The 19,024-nt window shown below is 37.5% G+C and overlaps 1 protein-coding gene across 3 annotated transcripts in view; it reads left to right on the plus strand.

Annotated features, from left to right (window-relative positions):
- The window catches only part of TNPO3 (transportin 3), a 77,778-nt gene that overhangs the window by 42,696 nt on the left and 16,058 nt on the right, over positions 1-19,024 (plus strand). For all 3 annotated transcript variants that reach the window (XM_015071071.3, XM_015071073.3, XM_053218107.1), the window contains 9 exons: positions 1,563-1,670; positions 3,410-3,501; positions 5,426-5,565; positions 9,015-9,206; positions 11,657-11,748; positions 12,468-12,544; positions 14,227-14,287; positions 15,106-15,246; positions 18,130-18,246. In XM_015071071.3, the coding sequence (XP_014926557.1) occupies positions 1,563-1,670; positions 3,410-3,501; positions 5,426-5,565; positions 9,015-9,206; positions 11,657-11,748; positions 12,468-12,544; positions 14,227-14,287; positions 15,106-15,246; positions 18,130-18,246 (1,020 nt within the window). The remainder of the gene's footprint in view (positions 1-1,562; positions 1,671-3,409; positions 3,502-5,425; positions 5,566-9,014; positions 9,207-11,656; positions 11,749-12,467; positions 12,545-14,226; positions 14,288-15,105; positions 15,247-18,129; positions 18,247-19,024) is intronic.

Below are 19,024 nucleotides of genomic sequence, written 5' to 3' on the forward strand. Positions count from 1 at the left end.
TACTAGAATTTTAGTAATAAATTTATAGTAATAAATTTATAGTAATAAAATAGTCCATTGGAAAACTCTTTACCCCCTTCTTGCTTAGTTTATTCAAATCTTACAGCATTTATTTCATCCTTTTGGTTGGTTGGTTACTTGGTTTAATTCCTGTCCCTTAACCTAGGATTTGGAGAGGTTTTTTTCCATTGCTTACAATTAAATCTGACATGAAAACTGTAACTGCCTTTGTTCTCTTTATTTTAGTGTTAACATTGTTGTTTGAGTCATGGTATTTTCCATCTCCAAGAATCTTCATGATGATGTAGTCTGGTGGTTTTCAATCTTTCTTTCTTTAGTGTTTTTTTGTTTTTTTTGTTTTTTTTTTGTTTTTTTAATGTTTATTTCTGAGACAGAGAAAAAGAGACAGAATGCGAGCGGGGTGGGGCAGAGAGAGAGGGAGACACAATCCAAAGCAGGCTCCAGGCTCTGAGCTGTCAGCACAGAACCTGACGAGGGGCTCGAACTCACGAACTGCAAGATCATGACCTGAGCCAAAGTTGGACGCCCAACTTACTGAGCCACCCAGGCACCATTCTTTAGTTTTTTAATTGAGGAATCTTATCTTCCAACTACATTATCTTAAAGCAAGGAGGTTGGACTCGACCAGCAATTCTCAATAGTACTAAGGTTTTTTTTCCAGATAGTCATGGATAAAGATTCTTATACATGCCCTTAACCATCTCACAATTGGAAGCATGAAATAAAAATGATCTATTTTTTAATGAAAAATTTCAAATGTTTGGCAAAGATGAACATTTTACAGTGAATATCTATACCTATTATCTAAATTCTACCATTAATATTTTACTATACTGTATCTATCTATAGTATAGTATCTGTCTACCTACATAAAATTCTTCTTAAAGTCTAATTCTGTTTTGCATCTAGTTGTTATAATGATTTTTGTGAATCTTTTTTTTTAATTATTATTATTTGAAAGAGACAGTATACGCGAGCTGGGGAGAAGGGCAGAGGGTGAAAGAAAGAATCTTGAGCAGAGTCCATGCTCAGCCTGGAGCCCATTGTGGGGCTTGATCCCATGACCCTGGGATTATGACCTGAGCCAAAATCAAGTGAGACACTTAACTGACTGAGCCACCCAGGCACCCTGATTTTGGTAAATTTTGAACCATGAAGCTTCAGAGGCTTCTTCAGTGCTAAAAAACTGGACCTTGTCTAGATAAACTTAAAAGCTCTTAAAATTACCACCTCTTCCAGATCACTTCCCACTCTGACCACTCCAAATTTTTCCAACAACAGAGCAAGGTATGACTTGGAAATGGGGAGCAAAAAAGGGAGAACAGTTTCTCATAGTAAAGGTAAAAGATAGCTTGTATTGACTTGACATACCTAAAAGTTTAGGACACCCTGTATAGTAAAATACCCTCTGATTTAGGCAACTTATCTCTTGTTCATTGGTACTGAACTGCTGAATGGCTTTTTCTTTATTCTCAATTTTCTAGAGGTCAGTGAAAGCCTTAGTGAATTTAAAATAAATGTTATCTGACTTGAAATTTCAGGAGGGAGTTCCTGAGGAAACTGATGATTTTGGAGAGTTTCGTATGAGGGTGTCAGACCTGGTGAAAGACTTGATTTTCTTGATTGGGTCTATGGAGTGTTTTGCTCAGGTAAGTCCATTTGGAGATGCTTAGCAGTTTTACTGATCACTTTAGGTGTGTTCACTTCTGTGTCTTCTGTAAATGTTCCACCTTTTTCTTCGGTTTTAATGGCTGAATGGGACAGTAGATATGCAGGTGCCTAGCACACTGCCTGGCATATAGTAGCTTTATTTAGTATCTTACAAGCAAATTGCAGACTATGGATGTTTCAGTTACGGTTTTTATTCTTGCTAATGAAAGCTGTTCCACTTGTCCAGTTGGAATGGAAAATCATAGATGAACCTTAAAGCCCCAAGTATTTATAGGGAACTTGGACCTAGCCAGGAAAAGTAGGCAAGTTTTTCTGCTTTAATAATTATGTACCAACTCCTGGCAACTCTTTTAGTTATTTGGCATTTCCTTTGTCCACACTGATGGTTGGATTCCTGTGCAGTTTCATCCCAGAGGTGACTATACTAGAGTAGAAGATTCATAGTCCTGTGATTTTTCCTGACAATCAGTAACATTTTCCCTCATGAGGTTGCAGTCATCACCATTCCACATCACTTAACATTAGCATAATTTCAGGTGTTTTTCATATTACTGGATCATGCTCTAAGCTCTAAAATACAAGTTTTGATGCTTTGTCAGCAATACTGAACTAACCCTTATTTTATTTTATTATTTTTGGTAACCCAGCCATTTTGTGTATTTGGGGCATAATCTGATTTAGAAAGTGTTAATAAAATTAAAATTATTTTCTTTATATTAAGCAAAGTGTGTTTATTGATCTAATTACAAAGGGTTGGAGATTCTTAGAAAGCAGATTCAATGAGATCACCAGATCACAGGCAGATGACCTGTGTTCAGATTTCAACTCTTCTCTCATTGGCAATGTAGCTTTGAGCAAGTTACTTGTTCTTCAGACCTCAGTTTACAAATTTACATAAATTAACAGTGTTATCCAAGGTATTTTCTGTGGAGCACCAGCCGTAAATGATGTTTTTTGGTAAAAACAAAAACACCCCACAAACAAAACACCAAACTATCCTCAATTAAATTTAGGAAATGACTGAAGCAGTCTATGAAAGGCTTTGTGAAATCCTACAACAAGAGAATTCTTTAATTTTCTTACTTAGCAGTGTTTGTTATTTGACTACAGGAATCCTATTTAGAATAACACCCAGTCACATTCCACAGATGGATATGCCCTGGGAAATTTCTGGACTAGAACATCTCTGAGTGTTCTGTTTGGTCTCCTTTTTCTTCCCCTTGCTTGGATATAGGATTGTGATAGATACTTCTAAATAGCTGCTTTTTTGGAATTTGATCTGTACTGCCAGTTTTGATGCAGACAAGTATTTAAAACAATAGAAATGTAAAATCAATACATACATAAAAAATTCACATTGTATTTCAGTTTTAAGTGTATATATGTATTTATCAGCTATGATCAGGATCAGGAAAAGACACTTAAGTATTATGTTTTGCTTTTCCATAATATTCATTTTGTGGGCGCAGATGATAACCTTGATATACTCTTGGGGATCTAACTGGGTTTATTTTAGATATTAAAATAACATTTACTTATAGTCAGTGAAGATGTGAAAAAAGAAAATAATATTCTCCCCTGGCTCTGAGAGATAATTAGATTTAGAAACAAGGGGCTAGATTTATTTTAACTAACAGGATTTTTTTTGTTTTGTTTGTTTTGGAATTCTATTCTGTTTTCCTTTTAATGGATCCATAATCCACCTCTTCTTCTCTAGTTATATTCTACTCTGAAAGAAGGCAACCCACCCTGGGAGGTGACAGAAGCGGTTCTCTTTATCATGGCTGCTATAGCAAAGAGTGTTGATCCGTGAGTGTCTAATAAGTCTTTTGCTGGGAACTCTAAATATCAAAGGAAGGAAAATTACCATTTTTTTCTTATATGGTATATATTGAAATTCTCTTAGAACTTCTTCTATAATGCTGCCTAGTCTTCTGACTTCCAGAGTCTATTCTAGAGTAGCATGCATTGCTGATATCCATGTTTTAACCACATTTCCTAGAGTTAAAATTGTTTTGTTTTTGATGCTAGGAAGAGAATGTTGATTTATCTTTCCAAACGAGGCTCCCTTGTGAAAGTTGGTACAATCAAAAATTTGTTAGGCTGTTAAATTGTTGGTACTTGATTAAAAGCAGTTGAATAGACACTAATTGGCTCTCATCTGATTCTGCGACCTTCAGTAAGTTATTCTTACAAATATTTCATTATATTGTTCTCCTTTTTGTCTGCCTTAGAGAATCATTTGCGAGTTTCAGAGAGGCAAGACATAGACACTGTTTCACCTTAAAAGAGGAGCAAAATCTGAGGGGCAGTTATTTTGCTATTGCCACTGGAAATGTTTAAGTTAATTAGAATTTGATTCCTAATTGATAAGCATAGAAATTCTATTTATGATTTTAACATGAATTCCTAAAAGCAGAATTTACTCTGTGCTCTGAGTTTATAAATTGAGGCTGATATCTATCAAGTTTTCTTGTATTGTGATCAGATACCTGCAGTTGAGCTCTATCCAAAGCCTTGGTTGGCATGTATTTATGAAAAGTATAGTGCTTCTTTATGAGCTGCTTTTCAGGGCTTAGTCAATGAAATCTTACATTGTTTCTAACCCAGTAAATATTCAAGAAGATAGAGTAGGTTTGTTTTTCTCTATCAAGAAGTTCTGGTCCTGAATTGTATACCACTATTTGCTCTTAAACTCGTTTTGGTATCTTTGGGAACCTTCAGTGATAGTCTGATATTAAAATCACTAATATTCTAACTGATATGTGTTGATGTGAAAAAGGATGGGTAGAGAGTCTCAAAAATTAGCTTAGTGCCCCCAGGAAACAATAAGGCATAAATGAGAGAAGATTTTACATTGTTTTACCACCTTTCAAGTGAACTGCCTGGTTACAGTTTTTTAGTGTAAATAAAGGATTCAATAGACTTAGTTTATCAGCAGGGAGTGCTTTTGCTTTAATCCAGGACATTATTTGGATTTTAAACATCTTTCATTTCTGGATCGTATCCTACCATTTTGAGGGCATCCTCCACTCTGTAAAGAATTTCAGCCAGTATTCTTGGGGAGTGGAAAAAAGAAAAGGAAAGGGAAAAAATAAATTCATGGAGCTGTGGAGAGTATTTGGTTAATTTCCCTCATGTTCCATATCAGGGCACCTTTACCTCTTCCTGCAGCTTGTATTCTTGTTCCTTTAGATAGTGAGCTGGCTCATCCATACTTCTCTGTTCTTAAAGTCTTCAGTATCCACTTACAAGAAATCTTTCGGAGAATAACCAATAGCAAGTGGTCTGTGAGAATTATTCATTCATTAATTTAGCCATTCAGCAATATTTATTGAGTGCCCACTATGTGCCAGGCACTGTTCTAGGAACTGCAGATAGAGGAATAAATAAAATGGATTCTTTAAAAGAAGACATTCATCCACAGTAAATGCCTGCTTCTCCAATTTAAAGAGCCTTATTTGATAGCAGGATGTGTCTTTAGACACTTTACTGTCATTTAGAAGATTAAGGAGCAGAATGCTTCTCTTTAAACAATGGTATCTTCCATTTCTGTCTTTTCGCTTTTTTCGAGGACTCAAGTAAACTTTCATACCAGCTGTTAAGCACTTTTATCCAAATGGTTGTTTAGAAAAAAGCCCTTTAGCAATGATTCGTCTCATTGCAGCCTGTTAACAGGCCAGAACCTAACCTCTGAAATCAGTAACTGTGAATACTTGCCTTTTGTACTCAGGGAGAACAATCCAACACTTGTTGAGGTCCTAGAAGGAGTTGTCCGTCTTCCAGAGACTGTACATACAGCTGTGCGATACACCAGCATTGAATTGGTTGGAGAGATGAGCGAAGTGGTTGATCGAAATCCTCAGTTTCTTGGTATGTGTGAACTCACCCCTCTGTAGCTGCTGTGTCTGATTTTTCTGATTTTGTTCTTCCTCTTTTGCTCTTGTTCTTTTTCTGTTTTTATGGGTAGGCAGAATGTTTCTAGACATTGAGAGTAATGATATGAGTTATTGTTTAGTTTGACGCAACATTTATACTCTGATCAGACCTTGGAAAAAGCATCTTTGAAAGATTAGATCTCTATATAGGGAAACAGTTTGCTTCTAGAATTGAAAGTAAAGGTAGAAATCATTTCTTTTATCCCTCTCATTTTCTAGATAACAATCCAAAGAGACTATCCAGGGTAGTATATATTAAGCCCCCTTGATGTTCAAGAGTGATATATTCTGAGAATTTTAAGAACCCCCAACCAAACTTGTGAATATCATTAATTATATCATTAAGTTTGATATATTTCCTATACTTATCTTAATCACCACCTTTTTGGGTTTTTAAAATTCCAGTATAGTTAACATAGTAGTAGTGTTACATTAGTTTCAGGTGTACAATACAGTGATTCAATAATTCTATGCATTACTTAGTGCTTATCAAGATAAGTATACTCTTAATCCCCATCAGCAATTTCACCCATCTCCTCCACCCACCCCACTTCTGGTAACCATCAGTTTGTTCTTTATAGTTAAGAGTCTGTTTTTTGGTTTGTCTCTTTATTCCTTTGTTTTGTTTCTTAAATTGTACATGAGTGAAATCATGCAGTATTTCTCCTTCTCTGGCTTATTTCACTTAGCATTATACTCCCCGGATCTATCCATGTTGCTGTAAATGGCAAGATTTTATTTCATTTTTTTTTTTTTTTGGCTGAGTAATATTCCATTGTATGTATATGTATACACCCCCCCCCCCCACACACACACACACATCTGCTTTATCCATTCATCTACCGATGGACACTTGGGATATCTCTATAATTTGGCTCTTGTAAATAATGCTGCATTAAACATAAGAGGGTGCATATATCTTTTTGAATTAGTGTTTTCGTATTCTTTGAGTAAATACTCAGTAGTGGAATTAGTGGATTATATATTTATTACCACTTTTCAGCTTGATTTTGTTTTACATATCTTTTTTTTGTTTGAAACTCTTGCTTAAAAAATGATGTATGTTTGGGGCACCTGGGTGGGTCATTTGGTTAAGCAGCTGACTTCCGCTCAGGTCATATCTCACAGCTTGTGAGTTCAGGCCCCGCATCTCTGCTGTCAGCACAGAGCCCACTTTGGATCCTCTGTCTCACCTGCTCTCTGCCCCTCCCCTGCTTGTGCTCACTCTCAAAAATAAACAAACATTAAAAAAAAAGTGATGTATATTTCTTTTTTTCTTGTTTCTGTATACAGAGCCTAGATATCCTCACATTATAGCTGAGATACTTTCAACATACCATTTAAAAATCTTTTCAAAATACCTGTTTCCTAGATTTCTTCACTTCCATTATTTGGCTTTCTTTTCTGAATGATTTTTCCACAGGAAACAGAGTAGGTTTGTTTTTTTTGTTTGTTTGTTTGTTTAAGAGTTATCATTCAGGGGTTCCTGAGTGGCTCAGTTGGTTAAGCAGCCACCTTCATTTGGCTCAGGTCATGATCTCGCAGTTCATGGGTTTAAGCCCCTCGTAGGTCGCTGTGCTGACATTGGGGCCTTGAGCCTGCTTTGGGTTCTGTCTCCTTTCTCTGCCTCTCCCCTGTTCACACTCTCTCTCTCAAAAATAAACATTAAAAATTAAAAAAAAAAAAAAAGCTTTATCATTCAGTACCACTTTGCAGTGTTGGATTCAAATGTGTGCTTCAGCAGTAAGACAAATCCTGAAGCAGTTTGACAATAAGACAGATGTTCGTACTTACTTTGCAATAGTCAAAACAATAAATATTCCATTTGAGAATCACAGAAGTCTATAATATTATGGTTTGCCTATACTAGGTTCTACATTTTACTTCTTCTCATTTTTAGGCTTAAAAAGCCTTCTTTAAAAAAAATTTTTTTTTAGTGTTTATTTTTGAGAGAGAGAGAGACCAAGACAGAGACAGCATGAGCAGGGGAGGGGCAGAGAGGGAGGGAGACACAGAATCCGAAGCAGGCTCCAGGCTCTGAGCTGTCAACACAGAGCCTGATGTGGGGCTAGAACTCCCGAACTGTGAGATCATGACCTGAGCCAAAGTTGGATGCTTAACCAACTGAGCCACCCAGGTGCCCCAAAAAGGCTTCTTCTGTGGAGAGGGCCAGGGTTTCATCCTGGTTGGTACTTTATATTGGTTATTAGACTGGAAATGGAAATAACTTTTTAGTGCGCTTGAAGACATTATTTACGCCTTTTATGGTTTGGTGTGAGGTTATTCTAAAGTACTCATGAAGTACTCTTTAATCATACGTGATTTTTCCATAGAAAATCACTCTGATTTTTATAAAGTAAGGTAAAAGATAAGTAAAATTTGTTTTATAGAAATTCATTTTCATAATCAGTTTCTTTGGTATACTTCCATTGTTTAAAAGATAAAACATAATTTTCCAGAAGCACTAAAGCACCATTTGCATGTTTTTAAGGCCTTTTGTAACTATAAAGAAGCAAGTATAAAAGTGTCCACTTTAGATAACTGCCATTGTCCTAATTAATATAGGCTGTTTTTACATAATGACTTATCTCTGAGTATAAATAATGGTAGCTCTCTGAACTTTATATTCTTTCTTACATTACCTTATTCTTAATACTTGGATGATGATACCCACTAGTGGTTTTCAGACTGTTTTGTGTGAAGGCTTAGCCATGAAGAAAGAAATAGAAGGTGAATAGAGAGGACCCAGGGCTTCCTGACACTAAGTCAGGAAAATCAAGCTCCATTTGTGTGTGTTTTAATGTTTATTTATCTATTTTGAGAGAGCAAGAGCACACAAGAGGGAGAGGGCCAGAGTGGTGGGGAAGAGAGCAAGAGAATCCCAAGCAGGACCTGCACTGTCAGCCCAAAGCCTGATGCAGGGCTTGAACCCATGAACCATGAGATCATGACCCAAGCGTAAATCAAGAGTCAGAGGCTTTAACTGACTGAGCCACCCAGGCATCCCCACATTTCATTTTTTAAAATGGTTCTTTTTTGGGGCATCTGAGTGGCTCAGTTGGTTAGGCATCCTCCTTTGACTCGGCTCATGATCTCGCATTCGTGAGGTTAAGCCCCACATGGGGTTCTGCACTGATAGCTCAAGGAGCCTGGATTCTTCTTCAGATTCTCTGTCTCCCTCTCTTTGCTGCTCCCTCGCTCACACTGTCTGTCCCTCTTCCCCTCCTTCTCCTTCTCCCTCAAAAACAAACATTAAAGTTTTTTTAATGGTTCTTTTGCTTTTTAAAAAAAACGGAGGGGGGATATAAACCTCTGTTCTAAGAAACTAGAAGTTTCCGTTGAGTTTCACATACCTAATGTTTACTTTGTGGCTTCTCTCCTTAGACCCTGTTTTGGGCTATTTGATGAAGGGCTTGTGTGAAAAGCCTCTGGCTTCTGCTGCAGCCAAAGCCATTCATAACATTTGCTCTGTCTGCCGAGACCACATGGCTCAGCACTTTAATGGACTCCTGGAGATTGCCCGTTCCCTTGATTCCTTCATGTTGTCTCCGGAAGCTGCTGTGGGCTTGCTAAAAGGTATTTACTTCAGATGTTAACCAGTAACATCTCTAAGCCACTTCTGGGGGTTATCTTACATTAATCACATCCCAGTTTTTCAGTTGCAACATACTTACTGATGGAGAAGGTGACCTTTCCACTCAGGGGAGGGTGTTGATTATATACACATGCACTCTTCTCTTAGAATGTTTTAAGGCTATATAACTAATTAAAACTGCTTACAGTGTGTAGAGCATAGACCTAGATTTTGGGCAGAGACAACACATTCCAACTAAACATAGTTCGTTTTTGAGTTGGGGGGAGAATAAAAAGGGAGACCAAATGGCATTGCCATACCAAAGAGGTAGGTGGAAATTTAAAGGTAGTGTGTGTGGATCAGTCCTGTAGTAGAAACTTGGTCTTTTAGCAGTATGATCCAGTATGGATCAGCTTTACACTCAGTGACAGCCTATCCAGAGGCAAGCAGCCAAAGTGGTGATAAAGTTGAGTAAGAAGAACCGGAGATATTAAAGGCTAGGAACACAGACAGAAGAGACTTTAAGCATGATGGCTATTTTTAAATATTTGAAAGATTACCTTATAAAAGAGGGGACAGATTTATTTTATGAGTAGTAGTCAGTGGTTGATATTTACTGGCTCTTAGAAAGAAAATGCTTTCTAACTAAACTCTAAAAGCAGATTGGGGTGCCCTGTGAGGTAATAAAATCCTTACAGCTGGTAGTTAGAGGGGATTGAGGATATATCAAATAAAGGATTGGGTAACATAACCTGTGCAGCATCATTTAAGCTTCTGTGAGTAGCAAACAAGTTAGTCTTGGCTAGATTGGATGACCTGTGTGTGAACTAACTGTTCGTTCTTATATCTGACGAAGTTCCTTCTGGTGTATTTGCATTTTCCAAGACATTTTCTTTTTGTAGCATGGGTTTTTGTCGTTTCCCTTCATAGCATAGATAATAAGGCATTAAACCGGAGTCAAATATTCTTATTTCTTATGACCTACTGCTAGTGGTTATTGTTGCCATCTTGTAATTTTCTAGTGAAATTGAACCTTGATGACGAAGTGATGTCTAACTGTAGTAGGATGTGGCATCTCAGTTATCTTTATCTTTATCTTCTAGATAAAGAAAACTTTGTAGTAACATTCTTTTCTGTAGGAATGAATTGAAAGGAAAAGTCATATTTAAGTTAGATTTCTCCCCCTTTCAGTTTTAAGTAAGTCTATCTCAGTTACGGCTTATAGACTACCGGAAGAAATCATTTAGTTTTTTAATTCACATTTGAAGACGTATGGATTGATTACTGTTCTTTTATGTTGTTGTTGTTTGTTTGTTCTGTTCTGTGACTGTTCTGTTGAATGAAATTTTGGGAGATGAGAAAAATCATAGTCAAGGGATTTTCTTTTTTTTTTTTTATACCTTGAGAGAACCTAGGCTAATATGTAATCATTTGGATTTGGGGGATATGCTTAAGCATTTGGTGGGGAGTATGACAAGAGGAAGGCTGAGTGAGAAGGGTCTGGGCCTTCTATTCTAATTTAACCTAGCTACTTTTTTTTTTTAACCTATTTTATTGGAATTTCAAGTTAAGATTTTATTTAATAAAAAAAGTGATTTTCAATGATTTGAAAAATGAAAGAAAGGCACACTTAACTTACTCTTCGGTTCAAAGCACTAATTTTACAGATAAAGAAACTAGGCCCAGAGATAATACCTCACCTAGCTCATAGATTCTGTTAGGTATAATTAGAATCAGATCTCTAATTTCAGCCCTTTTTACAAAAAAAAAAAAAAAAAAAATTATGTCTTGTCTGTACTTGTAAAAAAATAAATAAATAAAGGCTCTCCTTTACCTCCTAAATCAGAATCTCTGGGAAGTTTGAGAACCATTGTACCATGCTGTATAAAAATAGCTTTGGCATTGTTTTGTTTCTTTTTTTTTTAATTTTTTTTTATGTTTATTTATTTCTGAGAGAGAGACAGAGCATGAGTGGGGGAGGGGCAGAGAGAGAGGGAGATACAGAATCAGAAGTAGGCTCCAGGCTCTGAGCTTCAGCACAGACCGGACACGGGGCTCGAACTCACGAGCTTCGAGATCATGACCTGAGCCGAAGTCGGACGCTCAACCGACTGAGCCACCCAGGTGTCCCTGGCATTGGTTTTGTAAAGGAGGTTTTTAAGGTATATGAAGAATTGGAAGGGGAGATGTATTTAAACGTCTTTAAATCCATAGGCTACTGAGGAGAAATAATATTAACTTCAGTTGTAAATGTTAGTGTGAAAGTCACTTAGTCGTCTAAGCTAAATAAAGAAAAATCAGCCCTAAATAACAAAATACTGTACCTGAAAAAAAGTGATGATCTTTTTAAAAGAATGAAACCAGCCAGCCTCTTCTGTTAGCCAATGATGTAGACCAGTGAGTTACCTCAATTTCAGCTTTTATTTTATTTGTATTTTTCTTTGTCTTGCAGGGACAGCGCTGGTTCTAGCCAGATTACCTTTGGATAAGATTACTGAATGCCTTAGTGAACTTTGTTCTGTTCAGGTTATGGCATTGAAAAAGGTGAGCCCAATTAAATGAGGGGTTTTATACCTATATATCATGATTACATGTTAGAAAGGAAAAGACAAAATTATATATTTACAGGTATTCTTCTGTCTACCTAGATAAGTCAAGAGCACTGAACTAAAACGTTCTTAAAATTAGTAAATCTATCAAAGGAGCTGCATAAATGGTATAAGTATTCTAAAGTCAGTAGATTTCCACTATCAGTAGTACCATTTAGAAGATACAACAGGGAAAACACCAAGTTAGCAACCAAAACCGTAACCTACAATGTTCCGTTAAAGAATATCATAAAGATGTCTGCTCTTATCAAGTTACATTTATATTTACAGCAAAATAATAGGAGAACTTGACATAGTGATTCTAAAGTTTATCTCTAATAATATTCTGGTAGAAGTATTTAAGAAATTTTGGGAAAGAAGAATAAGAAGCAACTTGCCTTATCTCTTAATATATGTTATGAAGCCATAATAATTTAAAAGTTATAATAGAAAGTGAAATTAAAATAGATTAAATAATGTCATATATAAACTATAGTATATATGATATCTTAATGGTTATAAAAGTTTGCACCATTTGAGTAACTATCAGGAATCTCTTATAGGGAAATAAGCAGAGATTGAGAAAGAGGTTAATGTCTAAAGGTGTATGTTACAGTGTTTGCTGTAGGTTTGTATGTGTTACAACAGAGTGTTAATGTCTTTCTGTCTCTTCAGCTGTTGTCTCAGGAGCCCAGCAATGGCATATCCTCAGATCCCACTGTGTTCTTAGATCGCCTTGCAGTAATATTTAGGTAAGAAGGGAAACTGGATGCCTGCCTTAGGTTAAAAGCTCAAATAAGATGATTATGTACTGAAGAAAGCAAGTGTTTTTTTCCTAAACTTCCAGGTACATCTGACAATCTTCTGTTAGAGGACCGATAAGCCCATTACCTGAAACTATGGTGCAAAGATAAATTCTAAGCATTAGTTTTTGGTAGACCTCTGTCAAAAGACCTTTAAAATGTAATTAGATCAGTCCTTATCCAACTTTAACATGCATCACAGTCACCTTCAGGGCTCAGCTTATCAAAACAGATTGCTGGGTCCCATCTCCAGAGTGTCTGGTTCAATTGGATTTGGGGTAGGACCCAAGAATTTACAGCTGTTGCTGCTGCTTGCTATTTGTAGGACCACGCTTTCAGAACTATTGCTGTAGATTGTAGGGGTGCAAAAAAATATTGATCAGGTGAAATTAATCCTTCTTTGAAGTCAAGAGGAGCCTAATGATTAAAAAGGCATTTGAGTAACAATGTTCAAAGAGTGATCCTTATTGAGTTACATAATTTGTGAGACCCACAGATACAATTGGAATATGAGAGTACTTGTGTAAAAAGCCTATGTGGAGTAAGTTAAAACTGAGGTGTTTTAGCTTTTTCTTGTCAGCTGATGTTTTTATTTTAATTTCCTACAGTGCTTTTCTTGTATAATTATGATAGCCCTGTTAACATGACATTCTGAAAGCCTATTAACAATAGTCCTTACTTCACAATAAGTGGAAGAAAATCTGCAATAGATGGAAATCCCCCAATTTAAAGAAAATGAGATTTTTGTTAAGTTGCTGTTGAGCTCATTTAAATTAAAGAATTTCCTTTGAAGAGGTTGGTAATCATACAGGGTTTTTTGTTTTTGTTTTTTTCCTGCTTTTTTTCAAATTAGTGGATTCTAGAACTAGGCAAATAATTGGATTTGACATATTGTGGGTGGGCTCATATTCTATGTCATTGGGTTCAGACTAGAACCATGAGAAACCTCTTTGGTAAATTAGAATTCCTAAAGCTTTTGCCTTTTAATGCTGGGAATGGAGCAGTACTTGGTTTCTCATAGTGGATTTAGATAGTCTGTGGGTTTTTTGTTTTGTTTTTTTGTTTTTTAAGTTTATTATTTTGAGAGAGACAGAGACAGTATGAGTGGGGAAGTGGGGAGAGAGAGAGAGGGAGAGAGAGAATCCCAAGCAGGCTCCACGCTGCCAGTGCAAGCCCACTGTGGGGCTCGAACCTATGAAACCGTGAGATCATGACCTGAGCCGAAACCAAGAGTCAGACAGACGCTTAACCCACTGACCCACCCAGGCCCCTGTAGACAGTCTGGTTTTTGATTAATACTTTTAATTAATTTGGAAGAGCCTATATATTCTGATTTTTAAAGGGAAAAAATGGAAAAGATAATTGTAGTGCCCCACAACCTGTTTAAGCTAGAGTTGGATTGAGTTTGCATATTCTAATGGAAGTAGCTTAAACGTGGCAAAGGAAGGGGAGGAGGTTGGTTTGAACTCTGTGCTCATGTTTGAATGGAGTAGAAAGGAAAGCATACATAACTTAATTATTTGGCATTCTTTTTATGGTGACAGTGTGACTAAGTAAGCTAGCAGGCTTTGGGGCTGTGGAATTTCAGTTACATTGCTCTTTAACTATTTTGGTTTGTTACCTTTCCCCAGACACACCAATCCTATTGTGGAAAATGGACAAACTCATCCGTGCCAAAAAGTCATACAGGAAGTAAGTGCTTAACAGATGCTTGTGGAACAAGGCTTTCTTCCTTTTTCTTTACAAGGCTGTGGGCAACTAAAGTGAGACGGTACTGTCTTCTGGGTTCATAGGAAGATCCAATTTGTTGATACAGTTTAAATTTCCATCAACAGAAGAATAGAACTATTCAAATATTTTTTACTTTAGATTTGATAAGAAAACAGACTGTGGGGTAATGAACTGAAAACCCAAAGAAGTAGAGAGAGATTACGTGAATCTTAGAGTTGCTAGGAGGCCTGATTAATACTAGCAGAAATTTTTTTGACAAAGCCATTTCTTCCTCATGGCTTCTGTTTCCCCAATATAAATGCACTTCTTTTTTCACTGAGGGTGATATGAGGATCAAAAGGCATGTTTTGAGAAGTGCTATTCAGACTCCGGGGGTGGAAACACCAAGTATCCTTAAATATTCACCAGTATCATATAATGCTATTTCATTAGCTCCAGTCCTTCTGTTCAAAATATTCTAAGTTGGAACTATAATCTTTAAACATCTCTTTCTCTATAGCTCATACTAATCCTTTTCCTCCTAAATCAGAAAGTCCAAAGTTCAGGAAAATTTATCTTTATCTTTTAGTGAAGTTAGACATGCTCCTCTTCCTGTTCTAAAGAGTTGCTGTGCGTCTCTCAAGAAGTGGTTGTGTTTTGGTGATGGATACTGTATTGAACTTTTTCTGTAAAGAAAGCTTTTTCCAAATTATTTGAAAACCAAACCAGATGTTATCAACTTGGGAGCATTTTTTTCAGCTCTTAGTTCATTGTTTTCTTTCTTGTGCTCTTTGACTCAGATATGGCCAGTTTTATCTGAGACTCTAAATAAACACCGGGCTGACAATCGGATTGTAGAGCGTTGTTGCAGGTGCCTCCGCTTTGCTGTTCGCTGTGTAGGCAAAGGATCTGCAGCCCTACTGCAGCCGCTAGTTACACAGGTAAATTCTCCCGAAGCTGGAAAGTGTAACGTGTACAGGATTTGACATAGGAGTCTTTAGAACAAAAACTGCTGATGAAATGAAACACTTTTGTACGTATTAAATACAAACTCAGAAATATTTGAAAGCAATAAGTAGTGCCCATGGTAAGTATGGTGCCTCTGAGGGAAGCAGCCTGTAATCTATTCTGTGTAGTGATAGTTTAAGTAGTAACACGTTTCCGTGTGAAATTGGGAAAAGAGAATGACTTTTTTAAAAAATTTTTTAATGTTTATTTTTGAGAGAGAAGAGAGAGAGCGCGCGCATGAGTGGAAGAGGGGCAGAGAGAGAGACACACACACAGGATCTGAAACAGGCTCCAGACTCTGAGCTGACAGCACAGAGCCCGATGCGGGACTCGAGTCCACTAACTGCGAGGTCATGATCTGAGCCAAAGTCGGATGCTTAATGGACTGAACCACCCAGGCGCCCCAGGAAAAGAGAATGACTTTAATGCTCAGCTCTTCTATAGCAGTGCTAGGCATTTTTATACTAAATTTTTTTTTTTTCTAAGAGACAGAGCACAGGCTGGGGAGGGGCAGAGAGAGAGGGAGACACAGAACCCAAAGCAGGCTCCAGGCTCTGAGCTGTCAGCACAGAGCCCAATGCAGGGCTCGAACTCACAAACCACAAGATCATGACCTGAGCTGAAGTCAGACGCTTAACTGACTGAGCCGCCCAGGCACCCCACTAATTTTCTTTTTAAAAATGGGTCCTGTTGGGGCACCTGGGTGGCTCAGTTGGCTGTGCATCTGACTCTTGGTTTTGTCTCAGATCATGATCCCGGGGTCAAGCCCCACTTTGGGCTCTGCACTGAGCATGGAGTCTGCTTAAGATTCTCTCTCTCCCTCTGCCCCTCTCCCGACTCGTGCTCTCTCATGCGCGCGCGCTCTCAAAGGAAAATATGTGTCCTGTCAAAATTTGCTGTCTCTTGGCCCAAAGAGATTTTTTTTTTAATCTCAACCACAGTTGGTCACATAAGTCTGTTATTTGTCAAGAAATAAGTTTGACTCTTATTTTTTTAATGTTTGTTCATTCGTTTGTTTTGGGGGGGGGGGCAGAGAGATAGAGGGAGAGCGAGAATCCCAAGCAGACTCCATGCTTCAGCATAGAGCCCAACATGGGGTTTGATCCCACAAACCGCGAGATCATGATTTGAGTCAAAATCCGGAGTCACATACTTAACCGACTGAGCCACCCATATGCCCCAAGTTTGACTCTTTTAATCACCAAGATTGATAGGTAATTGCAATGGTGTGACTCACTGTATGAGGTTCTCCAAGATCATATTCACATCAAGAACTACTCTGTATGAGATGCCTATAGCTAGTGACTTAGATCACTAAGTAATTTGTGTTGATGTTAACCTTACAGCAGAGCCAGGACTGGATTGAGGCAAGTGAGGTGCCATGGGTACAAAATTAAAAGAGGCAAGGCAGAGTGTCAACCTTGCATTTGCAGTAAGTGCCTATCAGTTGACATAGGCATAACCCTGCCTCCTTTATGTTGCAGATTTGAGTAAAGTTTACATTTACTATATCCTGATGATGCCATATGTTTGCACTGCATATGTTTCCACCTTTGGTTAAGTGTCCCCTTTAGTGTAATACATTCTGGGTCAAAGAGAACTTGATTTAATGGCCCTTTGCTGTTAGAGGATACCCTCGTGACTTGGATTTTTTTTTTTTTTTAATTCCTGCTAATTAAGTATGTGACCAGCCTAATAGAGGAGCACCTTGTATAGGAAGTATGTTCTAAAGTCAGTACATGTGGGGGAAAAAAAGTATTTTTTTAAATCCAAAATTCACAGGGTAGCAAACTAAAACCAGTGGGCCTGCCACGTATTTTTATAAATACAGTTTTACAAAGAAGAGGTAACCATGCTTATTCATTTAAGTATTCTCTATTGGCCAGTTTTGTGCTACTATGGCGCAGTTGCGTAGACAGACTTGTAAGGCCAGCAAAGTCTAAAATTTTTACTATCTGGCCCTTGAAGAAAAAGTTTGTCAGCAACTGACGTAAATCATTCATTAAGCAGTAGAGCATACAGTTGAATACCCAGTACCAAACAGATTCATAGCTCCCATCACCTGCCCATTCCATTCCGTGGTACATGCTAGTAAGAGTCAGTTACTTTGTCCTTCAGCCCCCACCCCATTCATTGAGTTGAATTTATATAATAAAATCAATACATGTGTTGTGATGGCATTTTAAACATATGAATGTACAGATGCCTCTTAATTTTTGGAGGAGAGTAGGGTACAAATCCTAAACAAATCATTTAATTTAAATATGTATATTGTATTAACATTTTTATTTTCTTGAGATCCAGGTATCTTGGTTGGGAATACTGTTTTACTTTAAATAGAGGGGTTTAGGAGAAACTCAAAATTTAAACAGTGCCTTCAGAGTCTCCTTCAGGATGTTTGGTATTTTTAGCCCTGCTATGGCTATATGTGCCTTTTTTTTTTTTTTCCTTAAGAATTCATCTTTAAGGCAAAAGGAACAACCTTTAGGTGTTGGGATTTATGCTACGGGTTTGCAAATAGCTTGGATGATAGCATCCTAATGGCTTTCAGCTTGATGTATTATACAACCCTCTTACAACATTGTTTTGGGAAGATAAAAGGTAAAAGGCTCGATAGGACTCTAAAGAGAGTACTTGAAAATTATTGAAGAATTGAGCCTTGTGTTTTAGGAAATGTTGCCAACAAGCTTTATTTACTAGATTGTCTTAAAGAGAAGACACCACTCGGTGTCTGAATGTCTTCCTCCAGATACTTTCCTAAGTTGATACTTTTTTTGGGGTATAAGAATTGAATTAACTGGTTTCTCCCTTGGCAGATGGTGAATGTGTACCACGTACATCAGCATTCTTGTTTCCTGTACCTTGGCAGTATCCTTGTGGATGAATACGGCATGGAAGAGGGCTGTCGGCAGGGACTACTAGACATGCTCCAGGTCTGTTTTCCCTGGGCAGTATCTTGGAGCGTCTGTAGGCTTAGCAGTGTGTTCTTCACCATCTCTTGAATTCTCTTGCTTCTCTATGTCTCTCCTCCAATCATGTTGATTTCCTAATAACAGGAATGTAGAAACTTTTGTTTTTTAATGTTTATTTTTGAGAGAGGGAGGGGCAGAGAGAGAGGGAGGGAGACCCAGAATCCAAAGAAGGCTTCAGGCTCTGAGCTGTCAGCACAGAGCCCTTCTTGGGGCTTGAACTCCCTAGCTGTGAGATCATGACCTGAGCCGAAGTCAGACGCTTAGCCAGTTGAGCCACCCAGGTGCCCTGGGAGGTAGAAACTTTCTAGTTGTTCTCTGGACAGACATGGCTTAGGAGAATGAGAGAAGAGATTGACCGTATGAATGTAAAGATCATTACAGCTATTACGGCCTAACTTATTTATACTCTCTAGAGATACGGTCTTTTGAGAGGTAGAGAAAGGAACAAATGGATGTAAAACAAAGGATCTCTAAGCTCAAGCATAATTCTGTTTTTAATTTCTTGCCTGGAAAAATCAGTGAACTAGCTCACTTAGCAGGGATGGTTTTAGAGTAAATAGCAAGCATTGGAAAATGCTCCTGATATATTGGTTTTTTTCCCCTTCTCGTCATAGGGAAGAAAATATATAAGGGAGTTAAATTATGATGCTCTTTTTCTCAAGATGTCTTTCCTTTAAACTGACATTTCATTGTTATTATTATTATTATTAAAATTTATAAAAATCTCCTTAGTGGACTA

Source organism: Acinonyx jubatus, chromosome A2 (genome assembly GCF_027475565.1).
Source record: "Acinonyx jubatus isolate Ajub_Pintada_27869175 chromosome A2, VMU_Ajub_asm_v1.0, whole genome shotgun sequence".
Lineage (NCBI taxonomy): Eukaryota > Metazoa > Chordata > Mammalia > Carnivora > Felidae > Acinonyx > Acinonyx jubatus.